Source organism: Glycine max, chromosome 4, assembly GCF_000004515.6.
Source record: "Glycine max cultivar Williams 82 chromosome 4, Glycine_max_v4.0, whole genome shotgun sequence".
NCBI classification, from domain to species: domain Eukaryota; kingdom Viridiplantae; phylum Streptophyta; class Magnoliopsida; order Fabales; family Fabaceae; genus Glycine; species Glycine max.
This window is the reverse complement of record NC_016091.4, coordinates 41,065,480-41,083,896: the sequence shown is the minus strand read 5'-3', so window position 1 is coordinate 41,083,896 and position 18,417 is coordinate 41,065,480. Positions and strand designations below refer to the sequence as shown.

The 18,417-nt window shown below is 29.8% G+C and overlaps 1 protein-coding gene across 1 annotated transcript; it reads left to right on the top strand.

The window, feature by feature from the left end:
• Nucleotides 1–7,546: 7,546 nt before the first annotated feature.
• LOC100803991 (GDSL esterase/lipase At1g74460) lies at nt 7,547–12,892 on the top strand. The gene is made up of 6 exons (XM_003522970.5): nt 7,547–7,876; nt 8,403–8,533; nt 8,773–9,012; nt 9,322–9,571; nt 10,356–10,614; nt 12,570–12,892. Exons 1-5 carry the CDS (start codon nt 7,639–7,641, stop codon nt 10,598–10,600), a joined length of 1,104 nt encoding a protein of 367 aa, XP_003523018.1. The 5' UTR covers nt 7,547–7,638; the 3' UTR covers nt 10,601–10,614; nt 12,570–12,892.
• The last annotated feature ends 5,525 nt before the right edge of the window (nt 12,893–18,417 follow it).

Below are 18,417 nucleotides of genomic sequence, written 5' to 3'. Positions count from 1 at the left end.
CGTATACATAACAGGCATTAATCAACCATATCCGTTGAATGCTAAAAAAAGTAATGATCATAAATATGGTTATGAATATATGCTATGATCAAAAGGGGTGTGGTAGTAGGGGGAGTAGGTAGGTAACAGTGTTGAGAATTTATGAAGTTGGGTTAAAATCAGTATGGGTTGAGACTTGGCCAAAAATGTCAAGACAAGATTCCCAGTTCCCCTTTTCCCTGGTCTCCCAGTACCCTCCAAAATAACGGTAAGAGTTGCTGCCTTTTTCCTTGGCAAACCACCTTGGTTTCCAACCCTTCTCTTACACCTTTCATGCCTGCAATTATGGTGAGTCTTTTGTTAACCAGCAATAGCATAATGCATTTCATTATATTATAGGACAAGGTCCCTTGAAATTTCAGAAGCAACCTACCGCTGACTTTGTTCCAACCGCAACTTTCCAAAATTGGTCATTTCATGCTGTCCATTCTCCAAACACCTTTGATCAGGTCTTAGTCTTGAATCTGTTGGTGGCAACTTCTCCTGCTTGTTAACTTAATTTGTCAGTACTAAATACTAACCAAACCACATAGGATTTAGTGCCATTGAATGAACCAATTTTATGTTTGGATGTTTGAGTGAACATGCACAAAATTGATTTTGATTCAAACTAATTTTAAAGTAATATGATTATATATGTTTGAATTTTTTTACTCTAAAAAAGAAAGTCAGCGATAGAATTCAGTATAATTTTTTTTATTCAATACAACTTAAGTTATTTCAATCCAAAATTTGTACCTAGAATCAATTCTTCAAAGTAAAACCAAATATTTAAACATTTCCTTAAAATCACATCAGTTAATATTTCAACGTGATTTTGGATGAGTGAACATGAAAGCAATATGCATGCTCTCAGGGTTTAGTGAAAGGTGAGGTTAAAAGAAAAACAGTTGAATCAATACTCACCTTTAATCCAGGTGTGATTTCATTTAGTGTCATAGCAAATTGTGTGAGGTTATATCTTGTCTGGTACTCTGGTGTTGGGCTCCGCTTCCACAAAACATGTGGTTTTGATGACACATAGGAGGACTCTTTTCCTTTCCCAGAATTCCCTCCAATTACGTAATGCAAGCTCTCTTCCCACGTCCCAAACAGAGTTGCCACTGTTCTACCTTTCTTATCTTCCACTAAGTCATGAATCTGTAGCAGAACTTAAATTGCATAGCATAAGTTACATAATATGTCTATGGACTATACTCAACAGAAAAAACCATGCAACTCATACTATAATCTTATATCTCTATAGTCAATGAAAATAGTAAAGTTAGCATCCATTATTCCATTATCATATTTAAACTGACATGAATTCATTTGACTCAACAACATAGAAGAGATGTTGAAGAAGCTATAACATAGGCTTCATGTGAGGTGATATTGAATAACTGTCTTAGTAACCATTACATTCTAAGACGGTTGCACAACCGTCGTAATAAATATTACAACGTTGCTTTTTATGACGGTTCAAAATTGTCATAGAATATCCTGTAGAACCGACTTAGAATACCATAATTGTAGTAGTGTGTGTTAAATGTTGAGTTGCTATATTTGGTCATGTAGAACACCAGTTACGTTATCGTCATCCATATATGATTCATTAATTATTATATAGACATTGAATTATTTACAACTAACTTGATAATTATCTTTTTTTAATGTGAACTTGATAATTATATCAAAACTGAAGTTATGATTTTCAAGGTTTAAATATTGAAAATAGTATCTTGTAATATTTCTTTACTTCCAAGTTCTGCAATACATGGCAAAAGCACTTGATGTGAATGCAAGGGACAAAACAGTAGGATGGTAGTGTGTTAAATAAGATTTAGCAGTGAGATGGTGGAAGATTAAGTGGAGGGCAAGGATTTTTTTTCCATATATGTATTTCATTAATAACACGGAATTAGGTTCATTAAAATGTTTCTATGACTAAAACAATTAATTTTCCTTTTTTATACAATTAAACCAACTCTTTTATTATTCTCATTGAATAAAATAAGAATTACAGGTCTGACCAAGTATTCTGAATAAAATGTTTCTATGGCTAAAACAATTAGTTTTCTTTTTTTTATACAATTATACCAACTCTTTTATTATTCTCATTGAATAAAATAAGAATTACAGGTCTGACCAACTATTCTGATTACTGAATTATGGGTCATTCCTCTTCAGTTCAAATGCCTACAAAAGTATAATTTGGTACACTTGGATAGTGAAAATTACTTCACAAATTTTTTTTTCCAATGTCTAAGCCCTTGCATTTAGACAATTGCAATTTGAGTTAAAGAATGTTTTACCATACTTTTTTTCTTCAGAAAAAATAAAAGCAGATAAAATGAATACTAATTATGGTTTCCCCAAACCAATATGATTCCATAATATATCTCAGGAATCCACAATCAAGTTTTATTGACAGGAAATTTACATATAGCCACACATATATTTATTTCCCACCAATATATAGACCAAAAAAACAGAGAATTAATAAGTGATGAGAAGGAGGAGGAAAGAGACAACAAAAATACCATACGCAATGTGAAATACATCACCCTGCTAATTAAACCATTCAGAAGTATTTTACCACACCAGCATACAATTCTTCAACTTGTAGTTGACTAGGAGACAAAACTCCAATTTCATTAGCAAAATAATCCTGTAATTTAGTAATCAGATTAGTTCAGAGAATATTAGTAGTCAGTGGTCACCATAATGACCAAGTTTTCACCAATGATAGACTAGAGCTTGTTTGAATTTGTTTGCAGTCATATTAAAGATTTAACAAATGTTGAATGAAATTATGAACCGGCAACTATACTGACAGTTTGTCACCACCAAACTAAATCTTTGTTGGCAAAAATAGGGGATCAAAAAATAGGAAAGGTATTGTATCTTCCCACTAGCCATAAAATAAACTCTGTCACCTTTCTTTATAGTCCCATCTACAACTCGAAAGTATACAATAACACCTCTATATGGATCATAGTAGCTGCATGTAAAGAAATAATAAATATGAGTGCATGAAGTATAAATACCACATGTAAAAGAATGTTAGTTGACACAACATACTAGGGGGATAAATCTGCCATACATACTAAAGGAATTCTATCCATGTGAATACCAAAGTTATCAAAGGTGGATCACAGAATATGGTGAAGGACAAAATTCTGCCATATAAACACACCATTGCAGTTATGGCACTGCCATAGAGAGCCTCCCTTCACAAATTGCCTATGGCAGAGGGGTCAAGAAATGCCACATTAGTGTTATGGTGGGACTATAAGGGCTATTTAATAACATTGGAAATTATTGCATCTAAGGATGTCTACGTAGAGAGAGCAATCGTATAGAACTTGGATGCATAAAGTAAAGGTCTCTGAACATGCATTAAGCTAAGTACACAACAACAAAACTACATGGAAAAAGAATAAACTAAAGTACAAGATGAGCCCTAGACATAGAAATTAGATCCTTGAACTTTGCAATAAGACTACCTAGTCTCAGTTGAAGTGTCTATGTTATCATTTTTACATTGTAGGGACCTTAATAAAATTATTTTGTGGTATCAATGTTATCCAAATCTTAAATGATAATCCATGTGGATCCATAGAGTATTGGCAACATATATGATCAAATGGATTAGTACATTTGAAAAAAATGAAGAGTACCTGTCAAATATTAAAGCCCTCAATGGTTTTTTAGATGTATCTTCAGGTGGGGGAATTCTTGCAACAATTGCATTGAGAATTTCAATTATACCTATTCCTTCCTACAGCAGCAGAAAAGTAACTTCATTATGTAGCTACATGTATATGTATGTGTGTGTGTGTGTATTATATATGTGTGTGTGTGTGTGTGTGTGTGTGTGTGTGTATGTAAAATCATAAACCAAACAAAACAACAGGAAATGAAAGAACAATAACAAACCTTTGCCAGCTCCCATAGTGTGATGGGCGGTGTGTACAAGGCCTAGGAGCGAATTCACCGTCGTATAGCTGACCGGTGATTACTAGCGATTCTGACTTCATGCAGGCGAGTTGCAGCCTACAATCTGAACTGAGGACGAGTTTTTGGAGTTAGCTCACCCTCGCGGGATCGCGATCCTTTGTCCCGTCCATTGTAGCACGTGTGTTGCCCAGGGCATAAGGGGCATGAGGACTTGACGTCATCCTCACCTTCCTCCGGCTTATCACCGGACGTTAATAATTTTTTCCATGCATGTAAGTAGGGGTTTCTTTGTTTTCAGCCCTTGGTTTTCTTCTCTACGGTGCAAGCTGATTGTCTATTTCAATTTTCACTTTTGTAATTTGGATTGTGGAATGAAATTAATGCATCTGGGTTTAAGAATGACACTAAGTTTGGAATTTTTCCTTGTTTGAACTCAGAAGAGAAAAAAAAATCAACTATTAGTAGATATAACCAACGGAGTTCTTCAAATATTTACCACCTTCCTGAACTGATGAAATTAAAAATAGTTAAAAAATATGGGTGCCTTGTGCATGTGTCTTGTTTGGTTTTTGTCTGTATTCAGACCCCTTTCTTCTTCGAAACGTGTATGGTCACAATTCTTATGATTGGTTCCTCGGAGTTAGTTTGTGAAACCTTACAAACCTTAGCAACCCAATTAAAAAAAATTACAAGATCAATGACCCAATTATAATTTTATTTATTTATTTGTGGACCTAATTAAAAATTCCCAAATCTTTCAGGGTCCTGCTTGTTAACTGAACATTTTTTATATAATTAAAATTCATAATAAATAACTTTGACTATAAATTATATTATTTACAATGAACGACTTAAATTGTGATGATTATTTTTATCTATTTAATTTTTTTAATAAAATAACTAATGAAATTTAATTTAGACATGGAAAGAAAAGAGAGTAGATTGATAGATTAAAAGGGAGGGTTGTTAAGAACATCAAGTATACAAAGATAAAAGGAGGGTGGTTTGAGTGGTTGAGAGAGAAATTTTGACTAATTGCAGAGGTAGTGTGTGAAATGCACATCAGAAATGAAAAAAATACTGGGGTTAGTTCAGAAGTTGTTGGCTATGGTGTTTATAGACCTTTTTTATTGCTAATTTTTGTTCTGATATTTTTGTATGTTGTTGTTTTACTTATAATTTCAAACTGTGTACATGCCTTTTATTGATATAATTCATTTTATTCATTTGTTTCTCAGTACTTAGGCGTGTCCTCCTTCTGTTAGTTTCATGAGTTTGTTTGTCATTTTGTAGGGTTCAAGTGATATTGATCAATTACGAAAGATTTTTGCAGCCTTTCTCCTAGCTCTTCACCTTATTATAGTAATTTCAATTTAGGGAAAAATTGTAGACTTTCATTAATTATGTAAATTTTTGTATTATGTAATTAAATGATTTTACAATTGTTGAAAATAATATAAATATATTTTTGCTTCAAATCAATGTTTAGTGTATTCGTTACACATTACAAAAAATAAAATAGCACAAAAAACTTACAAAAAGTAAAACAACACCAATAAAAAAATAGACATACTAAGACGGTTATGCGCATAACCGTCTTAGTATGTCATTTGTCTAAAGGAAAATCTAAGACGATTCATTGCATAACCGTCTAAAAAAACGCTACATACTAAGATGATTATATCACCAACCGTCTTAGTATGTCAATTGTCTAAAAGGAATAACGTATGTATTAAAGCCAATTCATTTTTTTTGGACTTTTGACTTTGTTGTTTGCTAACCTCTAATCCAGTCAACAACATTTATCTTTTAGGCCTATCGATTTGGGTTATCGAAAATTTAAACTTCGGCTACCAACAATAATATTAGTGCACAAATTATTAAAGTGTATAGACTATAGAGCATAAGTTATCATTAGTCAATAAAAACTTTCATATTTTGTATTGTCAATTCATTTTTTGTTTTTTTCTCATGCATTAATCACTTAATTTTTATTTTTTAAAATTTTTATCTTCGATTATTAATTAAAGTGAAATATTATGAATTATTTTAATTTGATAAGTATCTTTTTGAAGGAAATTGAAGAAGTAATTCTAAAGAAAGAATACAAAGTATTTTATTCTACTTTACAAGTGATGATCCTTCCTTCAAGTGCTCCCAAAGGAGGAATGCAACGCATCGAATCAAGAAATATTCTTGAATGGACACAAATCTAACACCTCATCCTTATACAACCAATAAAAAATTAACAAGTAATTAAATATAAAGAAAAATATTAATCATTTATTAGAATTTACCTAATTCCTTTTGATAAAAATAAGATATAATTTGTTTCCTTAAATAAGGATTTCATCATATGAAGATATATTAAATATTTATATAATAAAAAATTTAATTTCTCTTATTATCTTTTGTTTATGTGAAATAAAATATGTAACTAATTGACTAATCGAGAAATTTTATAAATATACTTTATTATTATTACTATTATGGACATGATCTTCACAAGTTTTTGTGAAATTTACAAACCCTTTCTTCAAATGTGATCCCCCTCCTTTTCGGTTGGATCAAATGGGGGTCACTTTTTCATACCTAGAAGCTTTATTTATAGACCAAGCAACCCACTCTTAAAAAAGAAAATAAATCCTAAAGTATTCTAAACAAATTTTTAAAAAATATTCTAAGGATTTAAAACATATAATAAATTCTTAAAAGATACCAGACATATCTCAACACTAACTTTTAAAGCCAAGGATGAGTCTTTTTCTACTACTATAATCTTTTCTTCTAAATTGGATTACAGATTAACTCTTAAACTTTTCTTTTAAACCTAACGGTCTAACTTCTTTTGTCTTGATTCCCAAGGAAGAATTGCACAAAAATTCAATGGGGAAAACAATTTGATGAAGTGGTGGATCCATATGCAAAACAATTTATTGAAAATAAAATTAAAAAACACAAACTAACTTATAAGGATTAAAATTAAAATGAAGGTGAAGTTACACCTACTAAATAAATATTTAAGCCTTTTAACTTATTAAAATGTTTAATTTTTAAGGATTCCACTCATGCATACCCTTTTAGCAATAAAACATGCAGAGTAATTAACGAGATGTGAAATACAATTTTAGCAAGCGATGGCGGAGTTAGGTGTACTTACCTTAACAATTCACTAGAATAATACATGTTCGTTGAAAATTCGACTTATTACAAATCACCCTATTGGGCTATTCATCATTTTCCAATATGCTTAAACTGTATTCAGCGAGAGTTCCACACCAATGGATTTCAAGTTCAAACATTAACCAAATCATGTCTTGATCACCCCTCCAAAAAATACAAATATGACTTCAGCTACACACATGTGGTCGTAAGTTACAAAGCTGCACCATGTAACAGAACAAAAGGGTAGTTGCAGTAGGTTTGAATCAGTAATAGTTGGTTTATCAAACGATCTACTTCCTTCCCTCTACTAACAATGCTACCAAACGTAGCATAGTCTCACCATTCCACATTTCACAAATTCATAGCTATTATTATATAAAAGTATAAAACCAACCCAAGTGCTTAAATCCTTATTATTAGACCCTTTCTCTTAGAGCCAAGAGGTTTAAGTTATAACATTACTTGAAGAGATTACCAATTGATAGAAAAAATATGAAGTTCCATTTGGTGCTAGTTGTTCTAATAGGCACCATATTTGGAATTGGGCTTGAAGGGTGCCAATGCAAGGTTGTGCAGTTCATTTTTGGAGACTCCCTCTCGGATGTTGGAAATAACAAGTACCTCTCTAAGAGCCTTGCTCAGGCAAGTTTACCTTGGTATGGTATTGATTTGGGTAATGGTCTACCTAATGGTAGGTTCTCAAATGGTCGCACGGTTGCTGATATAATAGGTAATTGTAAATCTTTCACTTTATATGATTAAACCCCAAATTAGTCCCAGAAATTTCACTTTTATCACTACGTTTACAAAAAGGTCATTCATGTTTGCCTTTTCATTGTACTAAAGTAAATAATGTTTTATGAAGTTGGAGAGTGAAGAAAAGTCAAGGATTAATTATGGTGATGAATGTTTACAATCTTGGACTAAACTGAGGTGTTACTATATTTTTTATATAACATGCAGATAACTTTCGGTAATGAGCTCACAAGAATTTAACTTAATTTATATCAGCATATGGGCTGTTGAATTTTCAGGAAATCCATACATGGCCGCTTGTTTCAACTTTGTATTCATTTTAGCCAAATGTGTAAAATGGCTCCTTTTTTGTTTTGAAAAAAAAAATAGTGTCCATTTAGTTGTGGTTTGTAAAGGTTTTTGATACTGGGTTGAGCAATATGTGAATATATGTGAAATAAAGTTTAAAAGCATTTTTCTATTGTTTCACTCTGTAATCATAGTGATATTGACATGTTCAGGTGACAATATGGGCCTTCCGAGGCCTCCAGCATTCCTTGATCCTTCTCTATCTGAAGATGTTATATTGGAAAATGGAGTGAATTATGCTTCTGGGGGTGGAGGCATCTTGAATGAAACTGGCAGTTATTTTGTAAGTTGCTAAGTGTAAACTTCAATTCTATTTGTCATATAGCTATGTAGTATATAGGCAAAACAATTTACTTTAGAGGGTAAAGTACACAATTTCAATCATTCATGAGAAAATTAACTATTGATATTATGCATGTATTAGAATATTAACTAATGATTTTCTCATCAAGAGCTGAGATTAATCACTTTACGTACTCTAGAGGAGCAAAATCCTTGATTGAAAAATCATTCCTCTTGCAGATTCAAAGGTTTTCTCTCTACAAGCAAATTGAGCTGTTTCAGGGGACACAAGAACTGATTAGAAGCAGAATTGGGAAAGAGGAGGCAGAAACGTTTTTCCAGGAAGCTCATTATGTTGTTGCTTTAGGCAGCAATGACTTCATCAACAACTACTTGATGCCTGTTTACAGTGATTCGTGGACATATAACGATCAAACCTTCATAGACTACTTGATAGGAACTCTACGAGAACAATTGAAGGTTTATTTATTAATCCATTCTTAACAAAATAATTTCTCTTTATAAAAATGCTAATAATACCCTCTCAAACATACTTTTTTTAATACACTTTTAATTATAAAATAAAATTTGTTGAAAATCACATACTTACGAGTCTCACTCTTTATTTAATAAATCTCACTCATAATTTGTAGTTTTTAGTGAATTTTAACTGGAAAAGCAAGTTCAAAAGGAATGTGTGCTAGAGTATATTATTATTAGCACTTTTTTTCCCCTCTTTTCCATTTTGGTTTCTAACAATCTTTTCAATTATGCCCTTTTGCTATTTAGCTACTGCATGGTCTAGGAGCAAGGCAGTTGATGGTGTTTGGGCTGGGCCCAATGGGATGCATTCCACTTCAAAGGGTGCTTAGTACATCTGGGGAATGTCAAGATAGAACAAACAATCTTGCTATTAGCTTTAATAAGGCTACAACCAAGTTAGTAGTTGACTTGGGAAAGCAACTTCCCAATTCAAGCTATAGATTTGGAGATGCATATGACGTTGTTAATGATGTGATTAGCAACCCGAATAAATATGGTAAGTAATTTAGTATGTACACCTGATAATACATAAACCATTATCTGAAACTTAAACCATTAGCACTTACTATAAATATTCAAAGGAGTTTGATATATTCTTTATTTGGATGAGAAGAGAAAAAAATAAAATAAGAGAAGAGAGAGAGAGAGAAAATGAAAATTCGAAACTACAGAGAAAATTTGATGATTATTTTTTGAAATTTTTATTTCTTAAATTATTTTTTCCCTTTTTATTCATTTTCTCTTCAATTAAATGTATAATAGAAATTTTAATTATATCTTTGTTCTATTTTCTTTATCTCCATCCAAATTCAGAGTAAAAGTCCGAGGAAAAGGAATGAGTTAGTATGCATATCTTGAGATTATAGCAATACAAAAAAAAAAGTTATTTACTAACAAATAAATATAGCATTGAGTTATGTTCATTGATATAACTTCAATCTAGCTACCAGAATTAAACTGTTAATATAAAAATTGTTTAATACATTTTGATCTACAATATTTGTACACAAGTCCTTGAAGTTAGTTTATGATAACTTGAAACCACTAAAAAAACAACTTTTGGCGGTTTTATTATCTCTAAGGATCCAATTACAAAAATGGTAGAAGATCAATGATTTAATTACATTTTTTTTTTAATTTAACAACCAAACTATAAATTCTTAAAAGATACATTAAAATTATAAACATTGTACACTAACTAATAGTAGGGTTCCAAAATTGAAAACTCCTTAGCTCGTGTACTAAGAATTATTTCCATTGCAATCACAATTTTAATGTAGGGTTTCAAAACTCAGACTCACCCTGTTGCTCCTTTGGAAATATTCGACCGGCTCTTACATGTATACCTGCATCAAAACTGTGCAAAGATAGAAGCAAGTACGTTTTTTGGGACGAGTATCATCCCTCAGACAGAGCTAATGAGCTAATTGCCAATGAGCTCATCAAGAAATTTGGGTTTGTGCGTGTTGATCAAACAACACCTCCTTCACCATCACCCGCTCTTGCTCCATCTTCAGACGATTAATCATGCATGTGAAGGTTTATTGCTAAATACTCTTAATTGCTTTTGTTAAATTTATAATCGAAGTTAGTTCTCTTTACTAGTCGGTTACACTAATTTACTGATACAATTAGAGCTTGTCTTGATGATTCCTCATACATAATTTATTGTAAAACAAGTAACCATATATATATATATATATGCAATCATATGTTAAACTCCTAAAAACCCGTTAAGAGTATTCTTTCTCCGGTTTCCGGTTTCTATTATAAGCATAAAAAAAATTACTTCATATTAATTAAGAAACTTAGTTACCATCATTTCATTTTGTTAATCTCGCTTAAAAAATAAGTTTCCTTCCACAACTATCATTCATTGAAACTTGAAATCAAGAATAAAATGGGTCATTTGGAGATTATCTTATTAAATATAATAAAATCATTTGAGATTTACTTATATTTAAGATCAAAATATATGATTTTTTTAATATATGAAATTTGACTTTTCTAATAAGATTTTAAATTCTAATTTTGTATATAAGAAATAAGAGATAAAAAAATTTTATATGATTAAATAATTTGTTCTACCCAACTCGACTTAGACGAAATTAAAAGTCTATTTGATTTGTTAAAAATTACGATACTAAACAGAACAAATATTTTTGTTCCACATTTGATTTAAAAAAGATCATAAAACAACACAAATAAAGCAAATGAGACACTAACATAATGTCTAATATTTGTTATTTAGAAAATCATGAAACAACTTTTTGCCTCAAGTACAAAGTATTAAAAAGATAAACATATCTCTATTTATACTCTTTAATAACCGAAAAACAGTAATTAACCAACGTAATCCTTCTAAAAAGAAAATACTGGTTTTTTTTTATTCTAATCTATCTATTTTTAATTCCAATAAACTCATTAAATTTGATATCAATTGTATTAAAATAATTAATATTATGTATTTTAGTAAATTTTATATTATTTTACTTGTGTTATTCATTATTCATCAAACGATGTACAAGATAAAAAAAAATTTATCCAATAACTTGTGTTTTTATCCTGTGATGTTCTTCTTATCTTGTTTAATATCATAATTTTAACGAATCAAATGGATCCTAAATGAAAGTAACACAACAAATCACATAATGAACTCCATTTTTTTCCCGATGTTCGAAGAAAAACAAACAGCAAACAAAAGGGCTCGAGGCCCAAACCAAGCTACTGCAGAGATAGCTCATTACATATTAAACCCGATTATGCATGTAGGCAATTACTTAATACTTAATGTACTCCATTTTCTGTTTGGTGCACTCCCAAAATTTGTAAGTCCCCATCTTATCATTCTCTCCATCATCCTCTTCACCTTGGGCAGCACCATCACTGAATAAAGCCTGTCCTATTAAAGCATAAACGTTGGACTCAGTAGGAGTGCAAAAGGAAGCAAGCATGGCCTCAACAAACACGATGAGAACTATGGTTGTTAAAATGGGCTAGAATCCATGGGCCAACCTGGCCCACTACAAGTTTGGGCCGAGGTAGAGTTGGAAAAATAAAGTAGCTTTTCAGTTAGTTCAGAAATTGAACTTGGCTTTCTGAACTTGGCCTACTCGGGTTGAACCCGTGTTGGGTCAGGTTAGTCCACCTAACCTACTTAAGAATTAACCTAGTGTCAAGGTCACTACTTTTTGTGTTTTTCTACTCTATTTTTAGTAATTTGTAATGTTATTTTAGACTTCAAAGCATCAAGTTCTAGACTTCGATATTCTTTTAGTATTTGTGTTTTGTAATGTTGTTCAAAACTATTTTATTCTAAACTATTATGACTATTTTGGCTCACATTCCATTCCATGGCAAGGTACCTTGATATTTTTTAGCTTGATGAAATTTAAAAATAATGTTATAATTTATTATTCAAATTTATTTTTCTAGAAACATTAATTGTCTTTTGATTATTCTTTTTTTAAAAAAATTGATTTTTTTTGTTTTAGGTGGGTCAGCCTATTTAATCCACCAACCCATAATGGGTTGGGTCAAGCCATAAATTGTTAGGACTCAACAAAAAAGTGGGTCAAGTTGGGCCAACCCGTTTATAAGGTGGGTTGGGCCCAACAATTTGGGTTGACCTGTTTTTGATAGCATTAGCGAGAATACATGACCCCAAGTTGTTCTCAACAATATCCTTGACTCCGTGGAGAACGGTGTTGCCAATGTGACAACATTGGTTGTAGAGCATGATGTGGTTGACCGTCAACTTGAGTCTCAAGAGCTTGGATACATAGTGATTGTGGTCGAGAACGGTGTCAACGCATGAAGTGGTGTGTATTACGAATTATTCAATCTGTAATACATTTATTTATATTATGAATTGCTTAATTTATAATTAAATATAGAGTGGAAAGAATTAATAACAAATAACATATGATCAAATCAATTTCCTATAAACTATATTAATGATTTTTATTTAAAAGGAACCCTAGCGTCATTCTCACCCATTATTTTCTCTTCTCCACATACACCAAAGTATTAAAAGTTATTTTTTTATGAAGTTTCGCTCATGTAAGAGCTGATAACAAGACTTGATCTTAATGTGAATATACATAGATTTTTCACAAATTAAAGATTTTTTTTTTGTTAATTGAAGAACATACTATTACACAATTTTAAATTTCTTTATTTTATATTATATTTTAAACATAAAATAAATCTTTTCATTTTGTCACAACTGTTACAAGTACTCATTTAAATTATCACAATTTATTGATATAGAATGCTTTTAGACATATCAAATCAGACATGAAAGGGAAAATATCATGTTAAAAGAAAAACACCCCAAGAAGCATCATTCATTTTAGACTAACATTATAAACATTATGAGAGTTTGATATTTGAGACACATAACAACTATTCTTTCTTAGTTTCCTTTATATATTCTTTTTTTTAGTGATTGAATATTGAAAAATTAATTTTGGTGACAAACTTTTGTGATGGACTATATTCTCTCACTGGTAATGACTCCCCTGGCACACTGTGACAGATAATAGAATTTTGTGACGAAAGCTTATTTATGTTACTTTGTGAAGAAATTAGTAACTAATATTTTCCTTCCTTGAAATTTTTATCACAAGCCCCATCACTAAATAAATAGATTTATTTTTGTGAGGGATTTTGTTGCAGAATTTTGCCCCTCTTAACGTTGTTCGTCACAAAATGTCACAAGTAAATATGGAACGTTCTCCAAGGGTTTTTGTGAAGAATTTGTGTTCCCCTCAAGGGTGTCCGTCACAAAATCTGTCTGGCCATGAAATTTGTGACAATTGATCTTGCTTTCAATATTTATGTCAAAAAAAGTAACTATACGATTATCAAGTGATACATTTCATACAAATAATATTTTAAAAAATTATTTTATTTAAATTTTTACATATTATTTTTATATTTAAAAGTTATAAAAAGCTTATGAATTAATATATTATGTGAGAATTTGTTATAAACATAAGAAATATTATTTAAAAATATAATAATTCAATTCAATCATTCTAGTTAAATATTTAAAAGAAAATAGATAGAATTTATATAACTTTTAAAAAGAAGAAAAAAAAGAAAAAGTGAAACTGAAAGGTCTAGGTTTCCCCCATAATATTTAAGAAGAAATATTATTTAAATAATATAATAATTCAATTCAATTCGATTATAAAATTATTTTTTAATATAAAATATAATTTTAATTAATTGAAGGTATTGTTTATAATACAAGAATAAAAAATCCAAACACAAAAAAAGTGAAACTGAAAAGAAACATTAATGTTTTTCCTTTTTATCATTCTCTTCTATATGCAATTTAGAAGTCAATTATTTTTTATATATAATAAGTATGAATTGATCGTCATTTTTTATATGTAGTAAGATAGGTATTGGAAAGTTTTTTTTTCTTGGTATTAGGAGGTTTATAATATCTTGTTCAATGAATCGAGTAACAACCTTTTAAAATAAAAAGTATGAATTGATTAATTTTAGTGTTGAAATCTTTTAGTAATTAAGTAATTAATTAGTAACTAGTAATAATTGAATAAAATAATAATAACAGGTTTTCCCCATAATTGATGGATTTTTATGTTTAGTGACAGATGTGGTCTCTCACCAATAATTATTTTTCTAGTAATGCCAGTTGCATCAAGAGACTTATTAAAATTTGCTTTTAAGATGTGATAATTTGTCGCGACACGCTATGCAGCACACTATTTTTAGGATAAAATCTATATTTCATCCCTAAACATATAAAAATCAGTCAATGTCTTCAAACATTTATTCCGTCCTAGATTTTAGTCCCTTCCACCCATTTTACAGTTAAATGATGATATGTTATTTATTCTTATCATTATTTTATTATAATTTTGCTTTTTTATCTGCAACGAGCGAAAAGTCACCATAAATTATTTCCTTGACGTAAAAAACAAACTCGTGAAAATACACGTTGCCTAGGTCAAAATCGAAATGATTTCAAAAAAAGAAAATCATAGATCCCAATCAAAATGCATGCATCAATATCAAAATAAACAAATCCATATTTTTTTATGAAAAAAAGAAAACAAAGGGGGAAAGTTCAAGACCTTGGTGCAGAAGAACTCAGGCCTTGTCATAGACTCTTGTAGCATCCTTGGCGGTGACAAAGATGTCAAGTCAAACATATATTTATGGATCTGATTTTTCTGTTATCTCTCTATTATTTTTATGTTGTCTCTTTAAAATTATATAATTTTAATAATTTTTAAAATTAAATGTTATTATTAAATATTAATATAGTTGTCTGTTATTTTCATGGAACAGCATGAGGACAACATATAAACTAAATTTCATATTTCGTAGCATCCCAAGGGGAGTTTTTTGACTCTTCTATGGCAGAAGATTCGAGCAAGCCCCCACTGTGCCCCAAATCCAAACTCAAATGGTGTTTCCATTTCCAATAGCAATAGCAACTTTCAAAGCTTCCGACCAACTCCACAACCATTTCGATATCGCGAGGCTTCTTCTCTTCTACTTGTGAGGGTTGTGTGCCAATGTCAACCATTAGCGCATCGTCGGCACCAACAACCGCCAAACCTACGGCCTCTAGATGCGTGACTTCTCCTTGAAAACAAGCATTCTGACAATGTGGCTTTCCTATCCCATTAGGTGGTTGTTGTTTTTCCTACCCCTTATGAAAACTCTTCAATGGAATACCAAATTTAACATGTAGTTTTTGGTGATTTTTAGTCTAGATAATATAATAAAATAAAACAGTATTAAAATCAAATACAATATCATCATTTAATGATAGAATAGAAATAACTGAAATATAAGATGGAAAAAAAATTGAGAATGTTGTCCGATGGTTAAAAAGTTTAAAGATAAAAATTATAAATTTAAAAAAATTTAGGGATGAAAAAACATATTTTTATTTTTTTTAATTATTCTTGTCTATTTTTGTCTAGTGACTTCTCAAAAATTATGTTTAACAAACATAGATACTAATATTTATTATAAATTAATGAAAATTGTTCATGACATGTGTGAAATTAATGACAAATAATTGTAATTTTGAATTATCTTTTATTTAAATATATTTTCTATTAATATTTTTGCAAAGTTACTAATGTAATTAAAAATTTGATTTTTTCATAAAAATGTATATATATATATATATATATATATATATATATATATATATAATTTTAACGTTTGTTTTTTAGTAAATTTTTGTTTTGTGTTGAGTTTTTAATAAATCAATAATTTTGTTTTTTGTTTTTGACACTTATTTTTAGTTTCTAATAAATTAGTGAATTTTATATTTATTTTTTGATAATTTTTTTTATTTGTTATTAGTCAGAATTGAAAAAAATTATCTAATTTATCAAAAAATAAACATAAAATTTATTAATTTATTAAGAATTAAAATAAAATATTAAAGATAAAAAAACAAAAGTATTATTTTATTAGAGATTCAATGTAAAATAAAATTTGTTGAGGGGATAAATATAAAAATGAAATATTTATTAGAGATAAAAAAATATATTTTAATATATATATATATATATATATATATATATATATATATATATATATATATATATATATATATAAACAAATCCTACTTAATTTTTTTAAAATGCTTATGTAATATTTTATATTTTAAAAGAAAGAAATTAATGTAAAATTTATGATTTAGTACTTTTATGCTTTTATAATAACTAAAACTTCTCTCACATCTATCTATATTATGGACAAAGAGTTATGGGTAATCACTCATTGGCAAGTTCTTATCTCTTCAAAACATGCCAAAGTTTCATGGAAATTGACTTAGTTAGCTTTTGATTCAGATAACGCTTAGACTAATCTGGCACTAAAATCCGCAGCACTTTAATTAGTTTTGATAATTATATAGTAAATCAATAAGCAACTGTGATGTGTGTTTCTGTTTTATTATAATGAATCCTATATGGTATTGAGTGCAAAAGAGATCACGAGTATCTATATTAGAATCTGATTATACTGAAAGAGTTGATTTTATCACAGGCTTACAGGTGTACCATTGTGTGCGTGACTCATAATTTTATACATGCATAATTGTTTTCTCGAGTTTATTAAATCTAAATCTCTACACTTTCATGCAATTATATATATATATATATATATATATATATATATATATATATATATATATATATATATATATATATATTTCAGAAATAACGAGTTCTCATCGTATTTCCTTTAATATGAGAATCCCACTATAGCTTCTTAGTTTATACGCTAGAATGAATAGTTATTATAATTTCATTGGAAAAAAAGGGAAAGCCGTGAACAAAAGTCGATCTATTCCCACCACTTTATATTTCACTTTCTCCACTGAACACAAAAGCATATATATTAATATTATATGCTACACGAGAAATTTCTCAAAGCTTTTCAGTAGCTAAGTGAAATGATTACGCAAAATAAAATATGTTGATTCATTCGGAACTCACTTCCTACGAAATTATTTTTGAATGCACCAAGCAATGCTGTGGATCAACAAATGGTTTTTCATTTTTATATTAATCCCGTATCTTTTTACGCCAAAAGAAGGCTATATAAAGCCTATTTGTCATACAAAAAAAAAAAAGCCTATTTGTCGGTTTATTGCCACATGTAATCTCCGTCTCGTAGACAACTTCATGTATTAACTTGTATTTATTCAACGACTATTAAATAAACGTGGAAGATTGTAACCAAAACTAGCATGGACCCGTGCTCATGCACGGTTTTTGGAAGAAAAGAAAAACAGCAAGAGAGAGACAGTGGCTGACTGAGAGATGATAAGAGTGAAAAGTTAAAAAAGAAATAAAAGTCGTGAGGAATAGCCATTCTAATTTCATTTGCTTTGGTTCATTTTTTAACTGCTTCCCCCAACAAGTTTTGTACAGATTATATATATATAGAGATAACAAAGGTGGATAATTTTTGTCCCGTAGAATGACGTGTTAGAATCGAGAAATTTATTTGCAGCTCTTAGTTGTGATTGTGCTTGCAGTTGACATAATATATTGAGGTGAAGTTTATGAGCTGCAAATATTTTTTAAACTGTTATATATATGTTAGTGTCATATATATTCTTTTAATTTCCTTTTAGTATTGCATATGTACAAATTCTTATTAAACTGCTAACATTATTTTAAACTCAATTACGTATAATTGAGTTTAGTCGTTTTAAGAAATAAAAGTTACAAATTTGAGTTGTACAACCATAAACATGGTCAAGATTAATAGTTAGTGATCACATAGCCACTTAAAGAAATAGGACCAACTCATTATTTCTGATAA